The sequence below is a fragment of the Agelaius phoeniceus genome, chromosome 7 (assembly GCF_051311805.1).
Source record: "Agelaius phoeniceus isolate bAgePho1 chromosome 7, bAgePho1.hap1, whole genome shotgun sequence".
NCBI lineage: Eukaryota > Metazoa > Chordata > Aves > Passeriformes > Icteridae > Agelaius > Agelaius phoeniceus.
In genome coordinates, this window is record NC_135271.1 from 16,791,300 (window position 1) to 16,814,586 (window position 23,287).

Here is a 23,287-nt window from a genome sequence, read left to right on the forward strand (position 1 = left end):
GCCCCGAGAAAATTTCATTTACATTTCCCTTTTAACTAACAGAAACTAATTAGCCAGGCCCAGTATTGTCAAGTGCTTCAATAGAATGTTGTGTAGATGTTAACTCTAATTACAATGCTGTTGCTAGTTTTGTATCCAAAAAGGATGTCCTCTCAACAAATCATCACTTCCTCAACAACAACAACAACAAAAAAAGCTGGTTTTTATCTACTGCTTATGTGTACAAGAGCTAATTAACAGTAAACCCTGTGTAATGCAGGCAAATCCTTTCATAGCTGTTTTGTACCCTGTCACAGTATGACTTCAACAGAATTTCACAGCAGCTCTCAGTAGTTGGTGGGGAAGGGAAACCACCTCTAATAAAATGCTTATGTTCATGGTTTTCACAGTGCTCAGCTCCATTGCTTGGAGGAAAGCACTCCATATGCTCTCTGCTTTTATAGAATAATTATATTATTCTGGAGGAGCAGAGGATCTCTGTATAAATAAGAGGCAAAATAAGATCTGTGAGTACCAGTTAAGCTATGTTACTTTGTTGGTAAAAGATGCTGCTCTCAAGAGACTCTTAATATGGAGCCTTCTGAAGCTGCGTCAGAACAGAGCAGTTGAAGAAACAGGTTTATTTTTTAAAAATCCAGACTAGAAAAAAACAGTTTCAGATACTTTCTCTGTGGGTTGTATACATCTTACATGTCATCAAACAGGCCAAATTCACAGAGTCACAGAATGAGCTAGGCTGGAAAAGACCTTTGAGATTATCAAGTTCAACCTATGACCTAACACCACCTTATCAACTAAACCATGGCACTGAGTGCCATGTCCAGTCTGATTTTAAACACCTCTGGGGACAGTGACTCCACCACCTCCCTGGGCAACCCAATCATCCTTTCTGTGAAGAACTTCCAATGCCCAACATAAACCTCCCCTGGGTCCTCCTGTCCCATTGCCTGGGAGAAGAGATCAACCCCCACCTGGCCACAATCTCCTTTGAGGTTCATGAAAGAGATTAATAGAGAAATGCCAGTTCTGTGGGTGACCTTGCCTCTTCTGAGCTGGTTCTGAAGCCAGACCTTTGCTGAGGGTACTTTAATTCTTGCCATGGCATTTCCCTGCCTGGAGCTTTAGTAGTACCTTTGGAGTACCCCTGGGACATGAATGAAAGTCACTGTGGTCAGTGATCTTGTGACTTCCTCCAGTTTTTTACCACTTCCACATTTTGAGAATGGCCTTCTTGTGAAAGGGTGTAGGTGGGTATTCCTTCTTTCCTGTTGTACAGACAGAATCCTAGAATGGTTTGGGCTGGAAAGGACCTTGAAGCTCATCCAGTTCCAGCTCTCCCTGCCATGGGCAGGGACACCTTCCACAACCTGAGCCTCCAGGCCCCATCCAACCTGGCCTTGAACTCTTCCAGGGATGGGACAGCCACAGCTTCTCTGGGCAGCCTGTGCCAGGGCCTCCCCACCTTCACAGGGAAGAATTTCTTCCTCATATCTGACCTAAATTTCCCCTCTTTCAATTTGAGGTCTGACCACAGATCAGAAAGATTTGTCTGTGATCAGTGAGGGTTTTGTGCTTCGTCTGCTTTACTCAGTAGGGTTGGCTGGCATGGACTCATGGTATGGAAGGGCTTAGTAGGGTATGCTGCTGTAGAGAGAAGTGAACTGCTAAGGTTGGGAGAGTAAAAGAACTGAAGCAATTCTCACATAATGCTGTTTAAAATCTCTTCTGTGGCTCCAGTGGTTTGAGGATCCTGTTGAGAGAGCGTAGGGTAGAGTAAGGTCAGAAATCTGATGTTCCTAGAAGTTTGTTGTACAAGGAGTAGAAGGTGGACAATAAACTCCTGCAGGATCTTGATACTGTTGATACTTATTGACCAAGTTTCCCAGCAGCTGTGCTCATTTTTGATAAGAAAATTATTTGTTTGGAATTGACTAAATGGTGTTTACTGAAACTATGAACAGAAAAAATGATGAGTGATGAAGGCCAAATGTGATAGGTTACTGCTGGAAAAAAGGGAGCAATAGGAAGTGCAAATTAATAAATGGTTTGTTAGAATGGAAAACACACAGTGCTGTTGCTGAGGTGATTGCTTTGGTTTCTCATCATCCTTATGTTGTGGGTCTGTATTGATTTGGCTACACAAATAATACACAATGCAGAAATAAAATTGTGCCATGGAGAAGTGACCTTATTATAAAGCAACAGTATATATCTCACCGCTCACCAATGGGTTTCTCTCATGGCTGGAAATAAGGATTTAATTTAGATTTAATGTTGTTATAAATTAATTATCCATTATTAAATATACATTTGTAGAGCTTTAGAAATATGGAAGATGTAGGGTTGTTTAAACCTCAGTGAATGGTTCCTTAATAATTCATTAATATTTAATACATAATAAATCAGAACTAAATCTTGTGGTCTTACTTCCAATCTACCTGTGCAATGTAGGATTGGTTACTCTTAGAAAAATTAACATGACAAATGTATTAGAGTTGAGAGCCCAGCCCAGACTTAATTCTCTGCAGTTTGGCTTACTCCTTGTGGCTCTACTCAGGTGTGAAGGAGCTGCAATTCCTGCATGAAGCAGCAAGCTCTTGGCTGGGGTTCTTTGGAACATTTTGCTTTTCATTGCCTGTTTAGCATCAGTTTTCTGGAATGATGGAGCATAGAACATGTAATGCAGATGAAAATTTGCACATTAACATTACCTTTTTTGTTTGTTTTACACACTAAAATATATGTTTACTTCTCAGTTAAATTGCAAAGGTTTTCCTGGCATTGGATCAAAACTAGCAGATAACTTTTTAATGATGATAGTATAGTTGTCTGTCAGTCCTTTTCCAGGAATGGAAATACCATTTTCAAGTCCTTTGCAGGAATGGAAATACCAGTGTTGAATTTGATACTTTACTAGTGTGTAGCAAACAGTACATGAGTTAAAGTAATTAAACAAGCTGTAGGTTTCAAGGAATTAACAAAGGCCTGACTTTGGTGCTGTGTGTGGGAAGTTGTACCTCAACATTTACCAAAGGTGGAAGCATCACCACAAATACCAGCAATCATTCAGGAAGAAGAGAGCATTAGGAAATCAACCCATCAGACAAAATTACTTATTCTTACTATATTTTTTTCCATGCTGTAAAGTAAAGTAAAAGGCTGGGAAAATGTCATGTAAATTATCTGTACCTTTGGGTAGTAGTTTCAAAAAAGTAAATTCAATTTCTAATGGGAAATGTGAGCTAATACTAAACTCATTCCCTATGCCTGCCCTCTCTTTGTTAGTTCAGCTTCCTTTGCATCTCCTGTCTGTAAAGTAGAGGTATTTTGCCTCTTTTCTCCCTGGTTACAGTGGTAGTGGAGAGAGTTGAACAAGAATGTAGACCCTGTACCTTCAGAAAGACTGTTTTCCCAGGAATGTGTGTTGGAGAGGCTTTAGAGAGGAGCCATTGGAAATAGTTCCTTGTGTCTTGGAATGAAGTTTAGGAGCTCAAACAGCTAAAGGTTGTTTTGGCTGAAAGTGAAGGTAGATTCTCCTCTAGAAGTACCCAGGTAAGAAGACAAAGTTTTGTTGAGGATGGCACCAAGTCTAGCAGATTGAAAAGGAGAGTTGGGTGTCTGTCAGATATAAGATGGGTGAAATTTGAGAGACATTCAGAGCAGCAAAATGCCGGTGCATTTCTAATGAAGCTTATTAATCCCTGGAATGATTTTCTGTGGTAATGTTTTCTTCTCCAGCACTAGACTTGTGAAATCAAGACTGGGAATTTTTCCCTGCTAGCAAGATGAGTTGGTGCTGAGCTTGGGGGCAGAGGGTGGTGTGGCTCCTCCTACCATGGGAAGGACACTCCAATGTCTGTGACAATAATTTCCAGCTGTGATCAGTTCATCATCTAAGCTACAAAGTCTTTTAAATTTTGACTCTGAGTACTGAGTTGGCAGAGACAAGCAAATCCAACTGCTGAATCCTGAGCTTTGGCTCCTGACAGCTGTGGGTGAGGCACAGAGTTCCACATGACTTTACACAAGATTTCTGTTCTGTTCACACATGCTTGCTCATTAGCAGTTAGGTCAGGTAAAATTCTCAGTTTTCAGACTGTCCTTTTCTAGGAGAGATGAGAAACTCATTCAGATCTTATCTGTACTTTTGTCAAAAAGCTTCATGCTTTTTTTTTTCCAATCTGATGTAAATTTTTAATGACACCATTTTCACTTGCTGGTGAACAAGATCTTTTGCAGACATATTGGCTGTTTCATCAATAGAAGATAATGTTGAAAATCATTTCTGTGGTTATCTGAGATTGAACAAATGATAAAACAGGCAAGGAAAGATTATGGGATAATGTGAAGAGCAGGTGCTGGCTAGTTCTGATTGAGCTTTTCTTTGGCAGAGGGTTGTGAGGAGGTGGCTCTGTATTTGCCTGTTGTGTACATTTCTCAGCAGAGCTGGTAGTTTCTCATTCTAGAGAGTTGTGGCATTTATGAAGAAATCTGAGAACAAATACAACCTCATCCTCAGGACAAAGGCCAAGCTATGGTTAAACATGGTCCAGTCATGACGTAATCCCTGATTTGTTAATGATACAAAGTTTTTCTAGTAATGCCTAAAGGAAAATTCTCTGAAATGCAATCAAGCTTTTTAATGAAAAGTGTGAACTTTTTCCTCATACAATTTGTCTTGAACTCCCAGTACACTGCCTGTGACATACCATGTCCTTTGGAAACACAGGATTTCAAAGCAATACACCACTGTTGGGCACCTCTTAAAATGCTCACCTGGATTTTTATGACATGTTCTTACTGTGTTCACTGTTCCACTTTAACTCAGAGTTCTCTACTTGTAAATCAAATTACGTTTAGATGTGTCACTGAGATTAGGTAGTACAGATATGTCTTAGAAGGCACAGAAGCTGTAAATGACCATAACATGGGTGAAAAGAAGTGGTGATAGCAGAAAGTAGAAGGAAGCAAAAGTATGGAAGATGTAGTTTTATTAGCTGCCATTTCTTTTGCTCAAGTTAATCCTGCAAGGTTAGAATCTGTAGGCCTAATGTCAGTGTAGGTCAGTTGAAGAGGAGGCAAGACACTGCAATCCCTGCTTTTGGTAATAATGTTCATCTGCAAATTGGTCAGAAAATGATGCTGGGAACACAGACCAGGGTATGCAGATCCTGTAGGCTGGTTGGTCAGAAGCAAAGAAACTGCAATGATGTGGTAGACTGGAGGGAAGATGTGTAATTCCAGAATTACACATGTAATTCTGCAGCATGTCAGTGGCTAAACCCATCTCCTCCAAGTTCCCAGCAGGCTGGAATCAGCCATGGGTATGTTTTCAGTTCATGCCAGTGGTGTCTGTATCCATGGACATTGCTCTGCTTGAGTGAATAGCCTTCCTTAAAAAATATGTGCAAATTTGAGAAGTAAATCACATCTTTCCCTGCCTCTAATGGACTGATGAAGGGAAAAAAATGAAGAGGTAAAAAGTATTCCTGCATTAAAATGGACCACTAGTTGTTAATATGCATAGTCTCAATCACAGCAGGGATAATAGGCAAAGAACAGATTGAGGAGATAATATCCTTGCTTTAAAAGTGTCCCATCTCCCATAGATGTGCTTTTCCCTCCCTCGTGGCAGGGATGTCCTCTGCATGTGAATAGCTTGGTGAAGTTCAGTGCTGTCTCACTTCAGCTCTGGGTGAATTCTTTCTGCTTCCAGTTCCTGGATCAACCAGTGGATCAGGGCTGCATATTCTGAACTTGGGGGTGTTTGAGTCAACTCTTAATCAATGGATTTTTAAAATAGGGGAGCAGTTTCTAGGAAACTTCCAGTGAGAAGAAGGGTATCACTAAGAAAGCAAGCCAAAACCTACAGCTGTATCAATATGGTTGGATATATTCTCCCAAGCTTTTATCAGCCTTGTTGTGCTGCTAATTACTTTATTACATCAAATACATATATTTTTGAAGTGGAATGAGAAGCAATCCCTCTCTCCCTCATGACACAGGCAGGGGCAAAAAAAAGGTATTGAAGTCTTCTCTCTCCTTGTTTTGTTTTATTTTATTTTATTTTATTTTAGTGACCTCTAATGAGCTTCAGATTCTGTGAGATCTAAAAGGCACAAAAACTCACCAGGATCCACTACCTGCTAGAGTACTGGTACTTAGGTTGGGGGATTTGGTGGAATGGGGAAAGGAAGGGGGTTGTGACTGGAAGAGGAAAAAGAGATTTTTAAGCTGGATCACCATTTCCCCAGATGCTTGGCCTGTTCTGTTCTGGAATTTTAGCAGCTGTCAGAAGACGAGTTTATTAAACATTTAAAAGCTGCACAGATAAAGCAGTAAGTTCTGGAATGTTCTATCATACAGAAATTTGGGGGAAGGAAGAGCTATTTTACTAAATTCTTATTTATCTCAATGTGGGCTGTACTTTACTGCAAAACAATCCTAATAGAAGAGCAGTTGGAGAGTCGGGGTTGCTCTTAGCATGACCCTCACCATGAGCTGCTTTCCTAACTCAGTTCTGTCTGTCACTGTGGAGGTGGTGGGAGGCTGCTGTGTGCACAAACACAGCCCCGTGCTCAGCAGAGCTGAGATGATGCTCACAAAGGGGCCAAGGTTTCCCCTGGCTCCTTTACAGCCCCTGGAGAGGATGGGATTCCTTTGGCTGGCTGTGGATATGGAGGAGAGCAGTGACAGTGGGTGAGTTTGGAGCTTCTGTGCTCAACTTTTCTTCTTAGAATGGCCTTTGGGGAAATGCTGGCACTAGAATTGAGAGGAGTTGCAAGATACTCCAGAGTTTCCCTCTGCTTCATTTGGTAATATAAGAATGACTGATAAGTTATTAACATAGAAGAACTTTTTGGTTTCTCTATTAACATAGAGAAACCTTTTTGGGCATAGTATCATATAGGAGGTGATCCTGTATAAACCTATGTCAGGAACAGGATATCAGTTTTATATGAGCTTTTTCCCCAGTAAGCAAATGGGGTTTTCTAATGATTGATGTAATTTGTGTAGGATGTTTAGACAGTATGGTATTCCAGTAAAATAATAGTGATAAATCCAAAAGCAGCATCAGGCATACTCAAAGAAATTCCTTATACTCTGCTCTTTATCTGCCTTCAATTTTCCTCCATATTTATGAGCATTGGCTGCATTTCTTCCCTGCTATGCTCCACAAAGATAAATTCTGCATATTTAGAACTCAAGTGATGAGTAGCTAAAATCTGTGTTGAAGCTAACAGCATCAAGGCCATTGCTAGTGTTCTAATAAATGCCTCAAATACTCTATTTATATAAACATGCCAGTGCAGAGTGAAGTGTGACTGTTTTGATTTAGGCTTTGAAGGAAAGATTTTTATCTGTGGGTGTGCATGAATGTACATAATACATGAAAGATATGGATGCATATTTCCAAACACATCCTGCTACAAATCCCCCATGCACTCTCATCTCAAACATAGGTCCAAAAGATGCTTCAAAGTCACCACTGGTTAAAAAAACTCTGCTGAAACCCTCATAAGCTCTTCTTACAGAACAAATTATTGGATATGACAAGAAACTTGAAGATGGGAACACAGTGTGATAGTTCTGTTCTCATCTGTTTGTCATGTCCCATTTTGTTATCATAGAATCAGAGAATGGTTTGGGTTGGAAGGGACCTGAAAGACGACCTTGTTCCACCCCTGCCATGGGCAGGGACACCTTCCACTGTCCCAGGTTGCTCCAGGCCTCATCCAACCTGGCCTTGAACACTTCAGGGATGGGACAGCCACAACTTCACTGGGCAACCTGTGTCTCAGCACACTCACAGGGAAAAATCCCTTCCATATATATGATCTAAATTTCCCCTCTTTTAGTTTTGATGAACCCTTCTGTTTTTTTTTCTTCTGCCAGTGTCCAGTGCTGAATGTTAGTCTGTTCCCTTCTGTGCAGGGGCTTGTTCCCCTTGGAGGGGTGCTTGGGCAGAGGTTGGGGCTCTGTTCAATGTACAGATTTTTTTTTTTTTTCATAAGAGAAAAATAAAGTCATAAAGAATTCAGAGAAAGGAATCTGGTTCAGAATGTCAGACTTGGTCCCCAAGTACAGTCTTTGGAGGCTCTCTACTGTGACATACTCCTGGAGCTTGAGAAAGCAAATGCTTGCTGTCCCAAATACTCAAAGCTGGAACAGGAAGCAGTCCAGTCTTCTCAACCACTTAAACAAAATATCTGCTCTGTGCTCCTTAAATCTTCTGAATGAGTACTTCCAGGAAAGACTGGCATTCCAAAAATCAGGCACATATAAAAACAGAGATAAATGTATTTTCTGAAGAAAGAAGTTGATTTGGAAAATAAAGTAAAACTGAAGGACATGAGGTAGAGAAACCTTCTTGCAGCTCCTTAGAGGTAGAGAATCCATGTGTGCAGTCTACAGGCACAGTCACGTGTGGGTTTGGATATTTCTTCTGTTGAATAGCTCAATTTCAGCAAACACTTAACTGAACTTAAGTGAATTACAAGCACTTTCCACTAGTGGAATTAAAAAAGTGTTTAAAAAAATAACAAAAGGAAGAGCACAATATTCAAACAGTTTTTCTCCTGATAGTTATTTAAAATACTCCTAAACGTTCCTTCATGATCTCTATTCGTTGTATTTATAAAAACCTATTGCAGAGCAGAATGTTCCAGTTTTGAGCCTGGTGTCTGCTAAGGAAGGCAGGAGCCTCTCTTGAAATAGAGAATGTAAACCCCTTCCCTCTGAATTATTGTAATTTTGAAAGGGGCTCTCAGGCAAAGATATGGGAGTAGGAGTAACCGTTCTTTATTAGGAAAACTAAAAATAAAAATGCAGTAACACAAAACAATAGTAACAGAGTCAGACTAGGAGCTGACCCCCTGTGTGTCAGGGTGGTGGCACAGTCCCAGTCCATGGTGGCTCAGCCCTCCTGCAGTGCCAGCTGTGGTTCTGCTGGAGCAGGGATCCTGCACAAGGGGGGAGTTTTCCTCTGAAGCTCCAGGGCTGCTGGAGATGGGCCTGGTGTCCCTCTGGGAATGCAGGGGAGCAGAAAGCTGCTCCTCTGGGAATGCAGGGGAGCAGAAAGCTGCTCCTCTGGGAATGCAGGGGAGCAGAAAGCTGCTCCTCTGGGAATGCAGGGGAGCAGAAAGCTGCTCCTCTGGGAATGCAGGGGAGCAGAAAGCTGCTCCTCTGGGAATGCAGGGGAGAAGAAAGCTGCTCCTCTGGCAATGCAGTGGGCAAAGGCTGCTGTGGTGTTCCCAGGGTCAGATTGTATCCAGGTAGGAATGCTTGGCTCCTCCCCTGGGCAGAGCATCTCCCAGTGGGATGATGGAATTTGATCAGCCATGCAGGGACACTCAGTGGCCATGAACAGAAGAGATCTCCTGGAGGGAGGATGGGTTGTGGAAGGGATAAAGAAAACTGCCCCATGAACAGAAGAGACCTGCCCCACCTCTGACAGATGGGGATGGAATACACAGCCCCAGCCACATCTTCCATCCTAAGACAGAGCTATGGTGTGTATTGTCCATGTGACCCAGCTCCCACTGGCTGTTTTGGTACAGATTTGATGTGGGTTCAGATTTCCTGTGTTCCTCCAGGAATTTAACAGGCTCTGCCATGGGTTGTGCTGCTCCCTGGTGCCTCTGGATGTGACAGTGAATGAACAGCAAACAGTGCCACAAAGCAGGCCATGTTTCTATTGGAGAAAAGTGTGTGTTTTCTGGATGAATAATTTCATGTGCACAGGCCTGATGAGCCCCTGACTGCCACTGGTTGCAGAGCAGCAGGCTGAGTTGATTGCTTCTAACAGGAATTCTTTATGCAGGGAGAAACTCCTGGAGCTAATGCTGATAGTTTTGATTTCAGAGCAGTCCATCAGCATCCATGGTCATTACAGCTCTAGTTTCCTTTATTTAATGCAAAATATTATTGTTTGCAAAGAAAATGGGAAATATGACAATTTTATAAAGCAGATTGCTCTTTTACTTGCTGAACTGGCTTCACCTGTGAGTTCAGTCTAGTGGATTTAACTGGCTTTGTGTCACAGATAAATCAATCTACATTATGTGGGGCCTGACTTGGCATAATTTAATAAGAATGCTAATCTGTTTATTTAAAGCACAAGCCTCAAAACAGAGTCACTGTGCAAGCTTTTAACAATAACATTTTTTTAAAGTTCAGGCAGTAAAGAAAAATCTCAGCCTAAAAATGGCAAAGGTGCAAGAGATTGTATTGGGACTTTTCAGTTTTAGAGGAGGAGAAGCCCATAAAAAGCCTTGATATTGATGCTGTAATCCCAGAGATTTCAGTAGTTATTCCTAGTCAGATGTATTAAAAGAGAGTTAATATTGAGAGCTCTTAGTAATTTAGAGTGAAAATGTAACAGAGTGGTAGTTCTAAATTATGCCATTCAGATTTAAAACCATTTTTTAAGACATCAATTGTGCACTGTGTGTGGTAATAAAAATGTCACAGATTTTGAATCAATACATACTAATGTGCAGAATGTTAGGCTGTAATAATTTTCAAAGCTCTACTTAATATTTCTTTCTTTATCCTCATTTACTTTGCTGAGTGAAATGGGGACTCCTACATTGTTAAAAAAGAGGTATGAGTAGAACATACCTTTACAGGCATTGATACAAGAACCAGTATGGGTAAGAAAAAAGCAGTTTTGTCAACAGGTACATGTTTGTCCACATAAGCCTTGGCCAAAGTGAAAGCTGTGTCTCCTCTTTAGGGATATTTAACTGCTAAGTGCACCCAGACACAGGCTGCAACCCTCAGGTGATTTTCCACATTGAAAAGTTGTGGCTAGTTGACAGTTTGCCCATCTTTGGATTAAATGTGGAATTGGTAGTAATTGTGTAACTGTGAGATCAGCTGTGAGTTAAAATTTGTGTTTACTCCTGATAAAAACTCCCAATCTGCACATAAATAGGGCCATTTATCAGTATTCAAACACCCTCCGATTTGGAGGGGAGAGGGGGGAGGATGCCTTGTTCTAGAAAAAGAGTATAAAGCAAAGCAGTCCTGGTGAGAATAACATCAGATGAATCCTTGCCACCCCTGGGTGAACACCAGGCACTCTGGACCTTGTGGCTGTGGAACTTAGCACAGCAGAGAGAGCCTGGTGAAACATCCACACATTTGCTTCCCAGCCCAGTTGTTTATCTTGTGTATTTTAAATACTGAGATTATCACTGCAGGATTAGTAGAATCCATCAGATCTCTGAAAGGGCAGCTTCAAAGTTGGCTGAACCCCCACTGATGGAAGTGGTGAGGAATGCAGAGTGTGGGAAGCATCCATCAGGAGAAAATAATGCCTTGATAAATCAAGGATTTGTGAGAAGGAACTGCTTAGCAAACACTCAAGGTTGTAATGACTCCTGTTTGGATATACAGATAAAAACTCCAAGCAGGAGGAAGCTGATACAGGAACTTGGAGCCTTCTAAGAGCTTGGCTTCAAAGCTTAGTTTCTTTACATCTCAGACCAAATGGGTCAGTGCCAAGGATGGAGAAGCAGGTGGTGTTTGTCAGCTTTACTCCATGGACCACAGCTCCATTTCCTCTCTCCTTTCTGCTGCACTCTGCAGTCAAGAGTGTGGGACAAACCCTGTACTCATCTAAATCAGTAATTAGGCTTTAATATCTGATCTCAGGGCACTGTGGGAATTGCAGGGGTCCTGATCTTGTGGAGTGCATGGAATGGTGTGAGCCCTGCTGCGGAGCATCCCTGTCCATCTTGGAATGCTAACTTTGAACTCAATGTCAGCTTTGGCGTGTGGAAGTGGGTGTTAGGTGTTTCTAAATGTGGAAACACAGTACCCTTTAGAAAAGAAATATATATATATTATTCATTTCTCCTAAGGGAATACTGGAATCTTTCTTTCAACTTTCAGCCACAGATACAGTTTCTAGTTTAAGAGGCAGGATTTTCACGTTATGGGGTTTTTTTTCCTCCCACAGCCTCCCCAGCTGATGCCTTTTCCACTTACTAATTGGTATTCTGTCCTCAGTTGAGGGAGGGATGTGGGATAGCAAATTAATTATATGGGGTTGAACTATGATTCAGGGCCATGTTTCTTGGACTGCTAAGCCTGTTTTGATGAGCATGAAAATCCAGAAACACCTAGCAGAGATTGTTTCCATCCTCTGGAGTAGATTTCCAGTGTGTAAAGGAAAGCAGTGGCTGTATCAGGAGTTTCCTGTTGGTGGCTTAGTGGTGGAGCTCTAAGAAATTTGAGCCAGGATTGACTTTTGGCTGTCCATTAATTATGCTGGGCAGGCAGGACTGACATGGAACTTTAGCTTTTCTGAGCCTTTTCAGCCCTCCATGCTTTTTAAAATTACTTTAACATGATGGGGGCTTTTGACAGTGCATTTTTTGTCTTTTCATCAGCATTGCTCATGGCATTAGTTTTAAGTGGGCAGCAGTCTGAGGGGGGCAAATGTCAGGAATTGCAGTCATGGAGGTGGCTGTGGGACAGTCATGTAACAAAAGTAACTGGATTAAGCCCTTAATGCCACTAGAGAAAAGGAGATTTGTGTGCCCAGCTGCCTGTGAAGCCAAATAGTTTGTTAGTTGCATATGCAAAAAAGGATTGGATAAAAAAAAAACCAAAATGGGAGAAGGTTTTGTGACTTGAGCAGCAGCTCTGATCAGTGCCACCTTGCAGGGATCTGTGTTGAACAACCCCAGCAGTGGCCCAGCAGAAGGGTAAACAGCTTAATGGAATCCATCAGGGTATTACAGGTAAGGCTCTGCAAGCATGAAAATAAGCAGAGAACTGAGGCAGGAGAACTGATATTAGCAGAATGATATTAGCAGAACAGAGAGAAAAAGCAAAGTCAACTCAACAAACACGTGAAAATAACCCCAGTGAGGGGGTGGCACCCTGAAAACTGGGTTTAGGAAATAATCCAGGTGTGGTTGAAAGCAGTGTGAAGTGATAACAGGGAGCTGTGGCTGCAGAGACTTGGCATCTGGTCCTGGAGCAAATAAACCTGAGTTGTTGACTTTGGGGCTTAGCTCAGTAGCAGAGAGAGGAGAAGCTGCTGGGTATGTGACCACATCCAAGGCTGGGGTGTTTGTGACTTATAGGATTTAATGCAAGGGTAGTGGATTTGGGAGTCAAGGGAATTGATTGCTATTTGAGTGGAAAATACTTTTTTTTAATGTATTCCACTGATTTGTTTAGCATTTAAATACATTAGTGTATTGCACATTGTACTATCCCTTTCACGCTTCTTTTTTAAGCTTGCTTGAAAATATGTTTAGGTGGTACCTCCTAAAAATTCAGGTATAATATACCATATTTCACATTAGCAACTAAAATGCTTGTTTGGTAAAGTCATTGAAAATTATTTCCTTTTTTCAGTTACCTACTAAAACTGAGGACATTGTTTCAAAGTCAGTGAGAGTTCACATGAGGAATCATGAAGATCCATTTTGAACCCCCCTTGTACTCTATAACAATAGAAGAGCTACAAACTTTATTTTATTTTCTTCATTACTTATTATGTCCCCTTTAGAACCATTTCTTTATTATAGTCTATCATGTAAATATTATTTGGACTACTTTTAGAGTACACAGTACTATAAAACTCCAATTACTTACTTTGACAACTGTTATGTTAGTTATTAATATGCACTTTAAAGCTGAGAGTTCTCCTGCCTGTTTAGTCACTCTGTGGTTTGGTGGTGTTTGTTAAAAATTATATGACTGCTCATACAGCATAAAAATGAATTTAAAAAATTCCTCTGCTCAAGAGCATTAGGCAGTACAAGCTCCCTAGGAGGCTTTTGGTGACCAGTGTTTTTCATAATTGCCTGTTAGAGTTTCTTGCAATGTAGCAAGACATGTTAACAAAGAGGGGCATTGTTTGGGGTGGATATTCCAGATTCTTTAGCTCTGCACTCAAAATCACAGAGTAACCACTGGGGTTAGAAAGGACAATGTATTTTAAGGAGGAGGAGGAGGTGGTACTGGACTCATGTTCCCCAAACACCATAACCCATTTCCCAGCCTGACAACATTCCCTTTCCTTTATTTGCAAGCTTAGAGTTTCCATCATGAAGTCTGTGAAATGCAATAGGCCTTTGTGGTAATGTGTTTACCCTGGGAAAAAGTGGATATGAATAACTAAATTTAAATACTGGATGTGGGAGTGTGAGGCTTTCTCAGTGGTAATGTAGACACGCCTTCATGCACCATACCAGGTGAGATGGCACTGCTTCAGGAAAGGTTGTAAAAAGAAGAATAAAGAAAGGGTTATATAAAACAATTTAGTATTTCTGAGGGAGACTCTAAAATTTTCTGTCGCTGTGTGGTACATTTTTATTAATAGGCTGTAATGTACCTTTCATCATCATTCAGATGTAACTGAGGGAGGCTTTTAGAGCACAGCAGTGACATTTCCACAGTCTTGACAATAGTTAATCTATGTCCTGCACTTACCAGGCAATGGTTTCAGCACCATTGTACTCTGCAGTTGCATGCTGGGGTTTTACCCATCTTTTCAGCAACTCTGCAGCCACTGTTGGAGGGATGTTAAATGCTCTGAGTGTGTTCATTGTTGGCAAGTTGTTGGTATGCTGTGAAAATGCTCAGTTGAAGGTACTGCTATGAGTTTTTCTCTGGAGGGAGCCTGATTTCTCCACTGCCTGTGTAGGTGATCTCCACATCTTGCCTGTGAAGTTCCCTCTCACTTCCTCCATGCTCAGGAAGGCACATTGTGTTGCTATTCTGGGGATTTTTCATGGGCTTGTTTTCCCCTGAATGCAGGAGCCCATGAGTTGATGGGGGTGGAGCCAAAGTCAGCACAGGCAGATCTCTCACAGGAACCTGCAGATACCTGTGTCCTCATTTTGCCATTGCAGATTTGCATTTGCCATCAAAGTGCATGTTGTGTTTCCTTGTCCACACGACTCCTCACATGTGCATGGGGGTTTGTAAAGAAAAATGGAATTGGCATAATGATGAAAAACAAGCAAATTCCTACCATGTGTCAATGTGTTTGCCCTGACTTTCCATCTGGGCTGGAATTCATAAGGCAATTAATGAACTTTCCACATGACTGTGTTTTATGTACCCAAGCACTCTTTGGTCTCTCACTCCTAGCTGTGGAAGTAAAGTCTCTGATTCTGATTGCCAGAACCCCCCTGATTGCTGCTGGAGTCATTGGTGGCCTCTTCATCATCGTCATCATGGGCCTGACGTTCGCCGTGTACGTACGGCGCAAAAGCATCAAGAAGAAGAGAGCGCTGAGAAGGTTCCTGGAGACTGAGGTGAGCCTGGGCTGCTCCTCACAGGCTGTCTGGGGAGGTATTCAGGGCTGCTCTGCTTTTATATTAGACATGTTCAGGTCTTCCCTTACCTGTAGAAATCCTTCTGCTTACCTGTGCAGACTAAGCTGGTTCAAGATGCTGCTTTTCTGCACAAGTACTGATTCGTAGCTTCTGAAGACCAGGAAAAGTTTCCTACCTGATTTCTCAACTCCCATCCTGCTCTCCACTGAACTTCTATCCCAGTTCATCAGTACATTTAGCAGCTCTCATGCTTAACTATTACAGGGTTTCATTCTGGCCATATTTAGATTGACTTTTAAGGCTAAAGTTCCTTCAGCAAGCTCTGGCACAAACTTCATGCTTAAAGGCAGATGTTGTAACTTGCTGTTGTTCCAAGTGCCTACAATACCTTTCTAGTCCAGATTTTGACGAAATTTTGTAGTTTCAAATTTTGTAGTGCAGATTTTGTCAAAACCTTGTCATAATGATCAGTAATAATAATGTATTTTATTAAGCCAAGATACTCCACAGAGCTTAACCAACTGAAGTCCACAGTTCTACTGGCAAAAACATGTAGCAGAGCTATAGCAGAGTGCTGTGGTGGCTCCATCCTGCTCTTTGAAGTGTCACTAGTGAAGGGGGCAATCTAGGAAGTATATTTAAATATAACATTAAATGTATGTCTATCAGCTACTGCAGTGGTGATTACTGCAATCTCCTCAGTGCAATATTTGAGACACTTTGCAAATGATCGTATTTTTAAATTAGGGTGCCCCTTTGTGAGATAATAAAGCTTGGAAATGCTGTTAGCTAGTGACTCTTTGATAAGGCATTATTAACAGTGCTGTTTTCTCTTCTGTTCCAAGGGTCTGCTCCCACTCAACTCCACTGTAGAGCCTGGAAGTAAATGATTTATGCATCCCCAGTCTGTTTGCACAAGTATCTCCATGTTTGGCTAGAATTTGTGTTGCTTGTTAAACACTGTTCAACTGTATAGAAAGCTTAACGATACTCAGTGCCTTTAAATGAATAAATCTTGCCACTGTATCAGCCCATACTTAAGCATAAATTATTTTAAGCAGGTGGTTCTCCTTGCTTTGATGTCCAGATTTCATTTTTCATTTGGTCAGATAAAAGCTGTGGCTGGCAATAGTCCTGAGGGACCAGGGCCTCCTACTGAACATGTGGGGAAGCTGCTGTTTTGGCTGAGAAACTGAAGATTAAATCAGGAGCATCCTGAAATAAACACACAAGCAATTAGCTTTAGTTGAAGTCTCTTTCTAATTGAAGGCTGTAACAGGACTTATTCTTCCCATAGATCATTCTCCATCAAACCCTACAAGCCTGGTTTTAGATCCCCACAACACATTCCCACCTCTCCCTGCCATTCCTGTGCTGGTGGACTGTGGCACAGAACCTCTCTTCATCCTTCACAAACTGAAACTACAAAAGTGTGCTGCCAGTATGCCTAATTTTCTTTTAAAGCAAACCTTTCTTTCATGGTATAAATACTGAACATCTAAAGTGGGAAGGAGGAAAGAGAAATCACTCAACTTGTTGCTGTTTGGTTTTGTTATCTTTCCTTACCCATTAATTGCCAGGTACTGGTAGTTTTACCTGAACAAAACTAATTAGTTTGGTCAACTAATTAAGTAGTTCATGGTGCCCAAAGAGCTGTAGAAGTAGTTCTCAAACTGCAGAGCATGGTGCATTTAGCCTTGTAAATAGGTAGCTTTGAAGTGGTGCATTGTTTTCAAACCAATTTGAGTAGGAGAAGCTCTGAATTATTTTCCTCATCCTGTGAAGGAACAAAATGTTTTTCATGTGTTGTATTGAGTATTGTGCTCTACGTGTATTTTTAATTTAGTTTTAAAGAAACGTTTTTCTGGCAGAGATGGTATGAGATCTAAGAGCATTTTTAACTGAATGTGCCATTGTGCCTCATTTACAAAGTTTCTTGGGACATCTTGAGGAAATTGTTTAATTGCAGTAAATTAGTGGTGGTTATAAATTAGTTGTCTGCTCTAAGGTGTTTTCTCCCTAAAGCTGTCTTCCTGTGTGACAAAACAGAAGTTCAGAAAAACCATCCCTTCCTCAAGACAGAATAAGAATGTGATGAGCCGTTTAGTCCAGGCCATTAAAAAGAAATATGGCCAACTTAAAAGACACTAAAATGGGCAAAAATAGGATGTGGTACACTGATAATAAATGCTATATTTCTGTCATGTAGAAAATATTTATACTGCCTCCATTATCAAAAGTCCTTGGATGTGTTACTCTGACACCAATTCAATTTGCAGTTCATAATTCCATCATGCAGTTTCTGGTGGAAATTACTGCTTTTGAGTGAGGACTTGCTTTATCAGGTCTTGTTGTATTGCACTACCACACACGGTTCTTACGAGGTCTCTTGGTTTCATGGCATTGCTCGTTGGCTTTTGAAGATGAAAAATCCCTCCAGGAGTTGGCAGGGCAGGGGTCAATAGATCTCCTCTGCTGTCTTATCCCAGAATTTCTGTGGGTTGGTTATGGCTCTCACTATAAACTTGTGATGGGTCTCTATGATGAACAGTGTTTGGGAGTGTTGGTTTTCCTTGCAGCTGGTGGAACCCTTGACCCCGAGCGGCACGGCGCCCAACCAAGCCCAGCTCCGCATCCTGAAGGAGACAGAGCTGAAGAGAGTCAAAGTCCTGGGCTCTGGAGCCTTTGGAACAGTGTACAAGGTGAGAGCCTTCCCCACACAGCCCTGAGTGCCCTCTTTTACCTCTGGAGCGAGCAACTTCTACATTGCAGCAGAGCAGCCTGTCCCAGGGGTGGTTCCTGAGCCCTGCAGAGCAAGGACACTGGAATTGTGTGCAAGGAACTCATCTGTTGTATTAGCAGAGAAATGTCCCAACAAAGGAATGATCCATCTGACTCTGTTCTCAGAAGGCTCATTTATTACTTTATCATACTATATTATATTAAAGAATACTATACTATACTGAAGAATACAGCAAAGATACTTAGAGAATGCTAAAAAGATAATAATGAAAACTCCTGACTCTTTCCAGAGTCCTGACACAGCTTGGCCCTGATTGGCCAAAGAGTCAAAACAACTGTCAGCAGAATCCAATGAAACAATCTCCAAACACATTCCACATGAGCACAACACAGGAGAAGCAAATGAGAGAAGAATTGTTTTCATTTTCTCTGAGGCTTCTCAGCTTCCCAGGAGAAAAATCCTGGGCAAAAGGATTTTTTCAGAGAATGTGAATGCCACACTCATCCTCAGCATCAAATGGTGACATGCAAATATTATTTCTTGGTGAGCAAAGACATGTCAGCCCCAGTCATTTTTATGTGCCAGAGGGCTACCCGGGCTGGACTGTCCTGCTGGCAAAGTGCAGCTCCAAGGTTTGCCCTTCTGTTATTGCCTTAGAACATCTTTTATCATATTCCAGCTTTTGGAAAGATGGATAACTGGTGTTTTTCATTTCACAAGTGTCACCTGGCTCTTGCAACAGCAATAATACCTAGTAAAAACAATGCCATTACCTAAACTTCTTGTTTCTTCCATTTAAACAGAAAAGATGAGTTACTTCAGGGCACCCTTTAACAGCTGGGATGTGAGAGTGGAACCCACAAAGGAGAAAGTATTTCAGTTAAAGAAGTATTTATTTTTTATGATCTGTTGGTCATGTCCAGATCTCAGAGGGATGAACTAGGGCTTAGGGGTCAAAGCAATTCCCCAACCCTTTGGGAGCAGCCCAAAGCTGCTAAATCAAGGTGGTAGGTCAGAGCACCTGCATGTGTCCTCAAACAGGGGAGCAAAGGAAGGAAGCACAGAGCAGGTCTCTATAGCTACAAGGTGTTGGAATAGATTTATGAATAATGGGATTGAATATACTTAGGTGATAATAAAGTGATAGAGATGGATGCCATGAGGTTGACAAGAAAACAGCAATAGACAAGAATGATGGAAAAGTAGCCCAGGATGGTTTGTGAATTTTAAATTTAAATTTCCTTTTTAGCCGCCTAAGTTTTTCATCCTCAAGTATTTAGTAGTTAGACAAACAGCCCATAATTTTTTCACTCTAAATATATTATTCTCAGGATGTTCTGTTACTTCATGATGTAATGATCTGCTGATAATCAGTTTTGAGAGTTTACTAATAGCTTCAAATTTGAGCATCAGAATCCAGACAGAAAATACACATTTTTGTTTAATTATATCCAAACCAGTATCAGAATTTTATTTCAGTCACTAGAAAATGTGCATCATGCCATGCTGCCATTGCTCTTTACAAACCCTGTTGTGGACAAGAAATTCAAATGTTTCATTTTATATCAGAGTTTAGTTTTGATGTAAGAAGTGGTTCATGGATTTTTTTTGTACTTTTGTGTATTCTCCATTCTGTGATCTGCATAATATGACAGAATGTGTCAAAAAGAACTGTAACTCTGAATCAAGTTTTTCTGATTGTTGTCTTATTAGTCTTCATTTTTTTCTTTTTCTAGGGGATCTGGGTCCCTGAGGGAGAAACAGTAAAGATTCCTGTGGCCATTAAGATCCTTAATGAGACCACTGGTCCAAAAGCCAACGTGGAATTTATGGATGTAAGTAAGACACAAGCAGTATTTTTGAGTTTTGGCAGGGGTGGTGTCTTTCTGTAGCCCACAGAGGTTTTAAAGACAAATTCCTGTCAGTTTTATTTCTTTATATTTAATTGTACACAGTGCCTGGCAGGGCTGGGTTTTCTACTGCACGTCCCCCAAGATACTTGAAGTTTTCCAATAATTTGTTTTTCTGACAGTATCAGACTAAAACTCCTCTGTCTCATGGGCCAGATATTGTATCTTTCTGTGGCAGAAAAGACATGGAAGAGAGAGCAGGAGTTGCAGGGGAGGATCTTACCATGCACACAGGTCTGTATTGGTGTAGAACTCAGAGGAACAGAAATTCAGCTCAGTTTTCCCCCACTTTGGTGTTCCAAGACTCTGGGAGCTGGCAGCAGCAGCAAAGCATAACAGGGAGAAGGGGAAAATTAAAATATGCTGGATTTAGAAGTCCTTTTGCTTTACTAATCTGAAATACCATGGATAAGAGGTCAAGATGGTAATTTCCATGAATGTTCTATGATCACAGAGGCTTTGCACTCAGTTTTCAGCTCTGTGTCAAGATCAAGGCTTACTGACACCATGAATCTTTATGTCTTATTCAGTGACAATTTTTTGACAAGTCATAGAAATTTGCACTCTTTTTGTAGGTCCCTCTTGTGAACTTAAAAATTGCATGTGACTTTTAAGTCTTGCCGGTCTGTTCGGTGTGTAGGCCTAATTTGTTAGCATTAATGAGATGTAAGCCACAAGGAGAAGGCACTCCCATTATTGTGTAGTCTATTCTTCCACCTAGAAGTGAACAGAAATGTGCAGTTATGGATTTATGTGTTCCAGACAGCTGGTTCATGTCTGAGTTCTTAGGCAGTTGAAGGAAGGCTGTGGAGAGGAAGGAATTTCCTGTGTTTTTTGCAGAGCACTGCACATTTATGTTGGTTAGATCATTTCCAACCTCGATGATTCTATCATTCTGTGGTTCTGTTGCATTCAGTAATCACTTTGCACAAATAATAAATTTTAAAAGGCAGTTTTGGCACTGCTTAAAAGGAACTAATTGCACTAAAGGGATAACAAGTATTAGATACTTTTGCTTAATAGACAAAGAGTCTTGCTAATAATAGAGCTGCTCAAAGAGAAGAGGTGAACTGGATGTCAGTGGTCAGTCACTGATACAGATTCCAGCCTAAAGGTATTGTTATCACTGTGTGGAACTGAGCAATTTGTACCAGATCAGGATCTGACCCCTGATCTGATAGAGAAATAGCAGTAATAGCTCCTCCTCTGATACTGATTAACCTTGAAGCAAAGAAAACATAAGGTCCTTGGTAGAAGGCAGAGTTGCTTGTCTGAGGTTTCACAGCTCAGCTTAGGTCAGTTTAGTTCACTGGACCATACTTCTCCCCACTGTTTGCATCAGAACATCTGATAAATGGCTCAGAAATGAAGAGACTTTGGGGAACTCTGGAGATTTTTGGCTTTACAGTTACAGTAGGAAGGCTTTCTCTTTAAATTAATATTTTCTCCCAAGTCTCTGACCCAGTGGCTGCAAGATGAGAGAAAAGTTAAAGTTGTTTTGAGTTCTTGAGGTTAAAAATAACCCTTAGGTTGTTTTTAATCATAATAAAAAAGAATTAGACTTCATCATTAGTTGATACAAATGGTAATAAGGAGAAATAATATGTTTTCTATCAGTGCTGCTTTTGATATACATGCAGTGATTTGTAATCCTTTTCTGTACTGCATTGATGAAGATGATTAAATTTCATTCTTGTGAAATAATTGCTCATCCAATTATACAGAGGTTCTTGCCATCCTTACCTCCTAAACCAGTTGTTTAGTTTCTGAAATAATACATTTTTAAAGAGAATGACCTAAGCATTATTTGTTGTTTTAATGCAACTACTCCTCCCTGTCCCAAAAAAGACATAGTTTAAAACATTTAAAAATTTAAGCTAAAATTTAAATTATGAGGACATAACCTAAATATCTTTCACTGAAATGTGAGTTAGAGTGAAAAAATGTGTTTTACTCAGTGTCACTTCAAGACTTTAGTCAGTATAAAACTGGATACTTTTTTCTCATTTTATAAGGAAATATTCAAATGTACATCTGAAAGCAGAATGCATCAGTTGTACTTCAGTAAAAAGAGTGTTCTGAATAATGATTGTTGGTTAAAAGCACTTGTGTCATATTTTGAAAGGTATATAGGTGGCTAAATGCCACTGTGAGCAAGGTGGGGTTAATTCTTTCTTAAAAAGGGTCTGCCAATGTTGGCAGTGAATGGGAAGAGGAGGTTGGTGGGAAGGTGTCATTACATGAGTCACACCCTTGGCTTTGTAGGTGTGCTTTTGTCACCAGTTCTTCCTGGGTTGGGAAAGTCCTTGTACCTGTAAATAAAAGTTAGCATTCCTCTTTAAAAGGCTCTGGAAAATGGAAAGCCTTTGGTAAGCAGCAGTTTGGGTGCAGAGGGAGTATTTGGGATACTTCAGTGGATGTGGATGTTAGTGGCACTGCCCATAGACCTGCTGAAAACTTCTGATGCTGGAAGAATGTGAGTCTAAAAGGGCTCTGTGAGCTCCTGAAATTCTGCTAAACTTTATGCTGAAGGAGTAAAGAAAGCAATTTGGCTCCTGGGCTGTCCCTTCAGCAGCCTGCAGCCCTGCTAATGGAGCAGTAATGACTGCAATAATATAATGCCTGATGGCAGCTCTGCTGCTCTGGCCAAGCACCTCCCATCAGGAGATGATGGACTGGCCATCATCCAAAAGCACAGCCCTTATTTGGGATTTTTCTTTTGAGGGAGCCACACCAGAGTTAATTTTCCAGGCTTTCTCCACCCATTCCCAGCTAGCCCTTTCCCTTTGCTCCCTGTGTTTGTCCCTGGATTTATCACTGCAGTAGGTCTGTGTCTGCTACAGCAGTACAAGCTGGAATCTGCTGAGTAGCCTGGACCAGGGCAGAGCCAGACTGCACAAGAGGCCTTCTCTGGATTTATTTTCACCACACACAGGTTGCTGTTACTATTTTGTCAAATATGGGTTTACCCCATTTCCCCACATCCTTCTGAGTGTGTATTGTGTCTGGGATAATGTCTAAAGGATTTTTCCCTCAGCATGGTTATGTGCTTAAGTTGCAGGGCAGAGTTTCTGCTCTGGCAGGTCCCCAAAAGGGGCTGGAGTTTGAATTCAGAGTGCAAGTGCTCTGCCTGCAGCTGTGTCTGGCAGGGAGTCACCAGCAAGAGCCAGGGGCATCAGGAGGAAGCTCAGTCCTGCTCCTCACCCTAAGGCTGGGAACAGAATTTATCATGGTCCTGAGTTTTATGGAGGGAAGAGAATCTTGCAGTGAGGAAAACAGGCAAATGTGCAGCTGAGAGGCTGCTTGATAGCAGAACAGGGACT

The 23,287-nt window shown here is 41.2% G+C and overlaps 1 protein-coding gene across 2 annotated transcripts in view; it reads left to right on the forward strand.

Annotated features, from left to right (window-relative positions):
- Positions 1-23,287, forward strand: part of ERBB4 (erb-b2 receptor tyrosine kinase 4) — a 590,564-nt gene that overhangs the window by 458,249 nt on the left and 109,028 nt on the right. For both annotated transcript variants that reach the window (XM_077181048.1, XM_077181049.1), the window contains exons 17-19: positions 15,158-15,290; positions 17,891-18,013; positions 19,791-19,889. In XM_077181048.1, the coding sequence (XP_077037163.1) occupies positions 15,158-15,290; positions 17,891-18,013; positions 19,791-19,889 (355 nt within the window). The remainder of the gene's footprint in view (positions 1-15,157; positions 15,291-17,890; positions 18,014-19,790; positions 19,890-23,287) is intronic.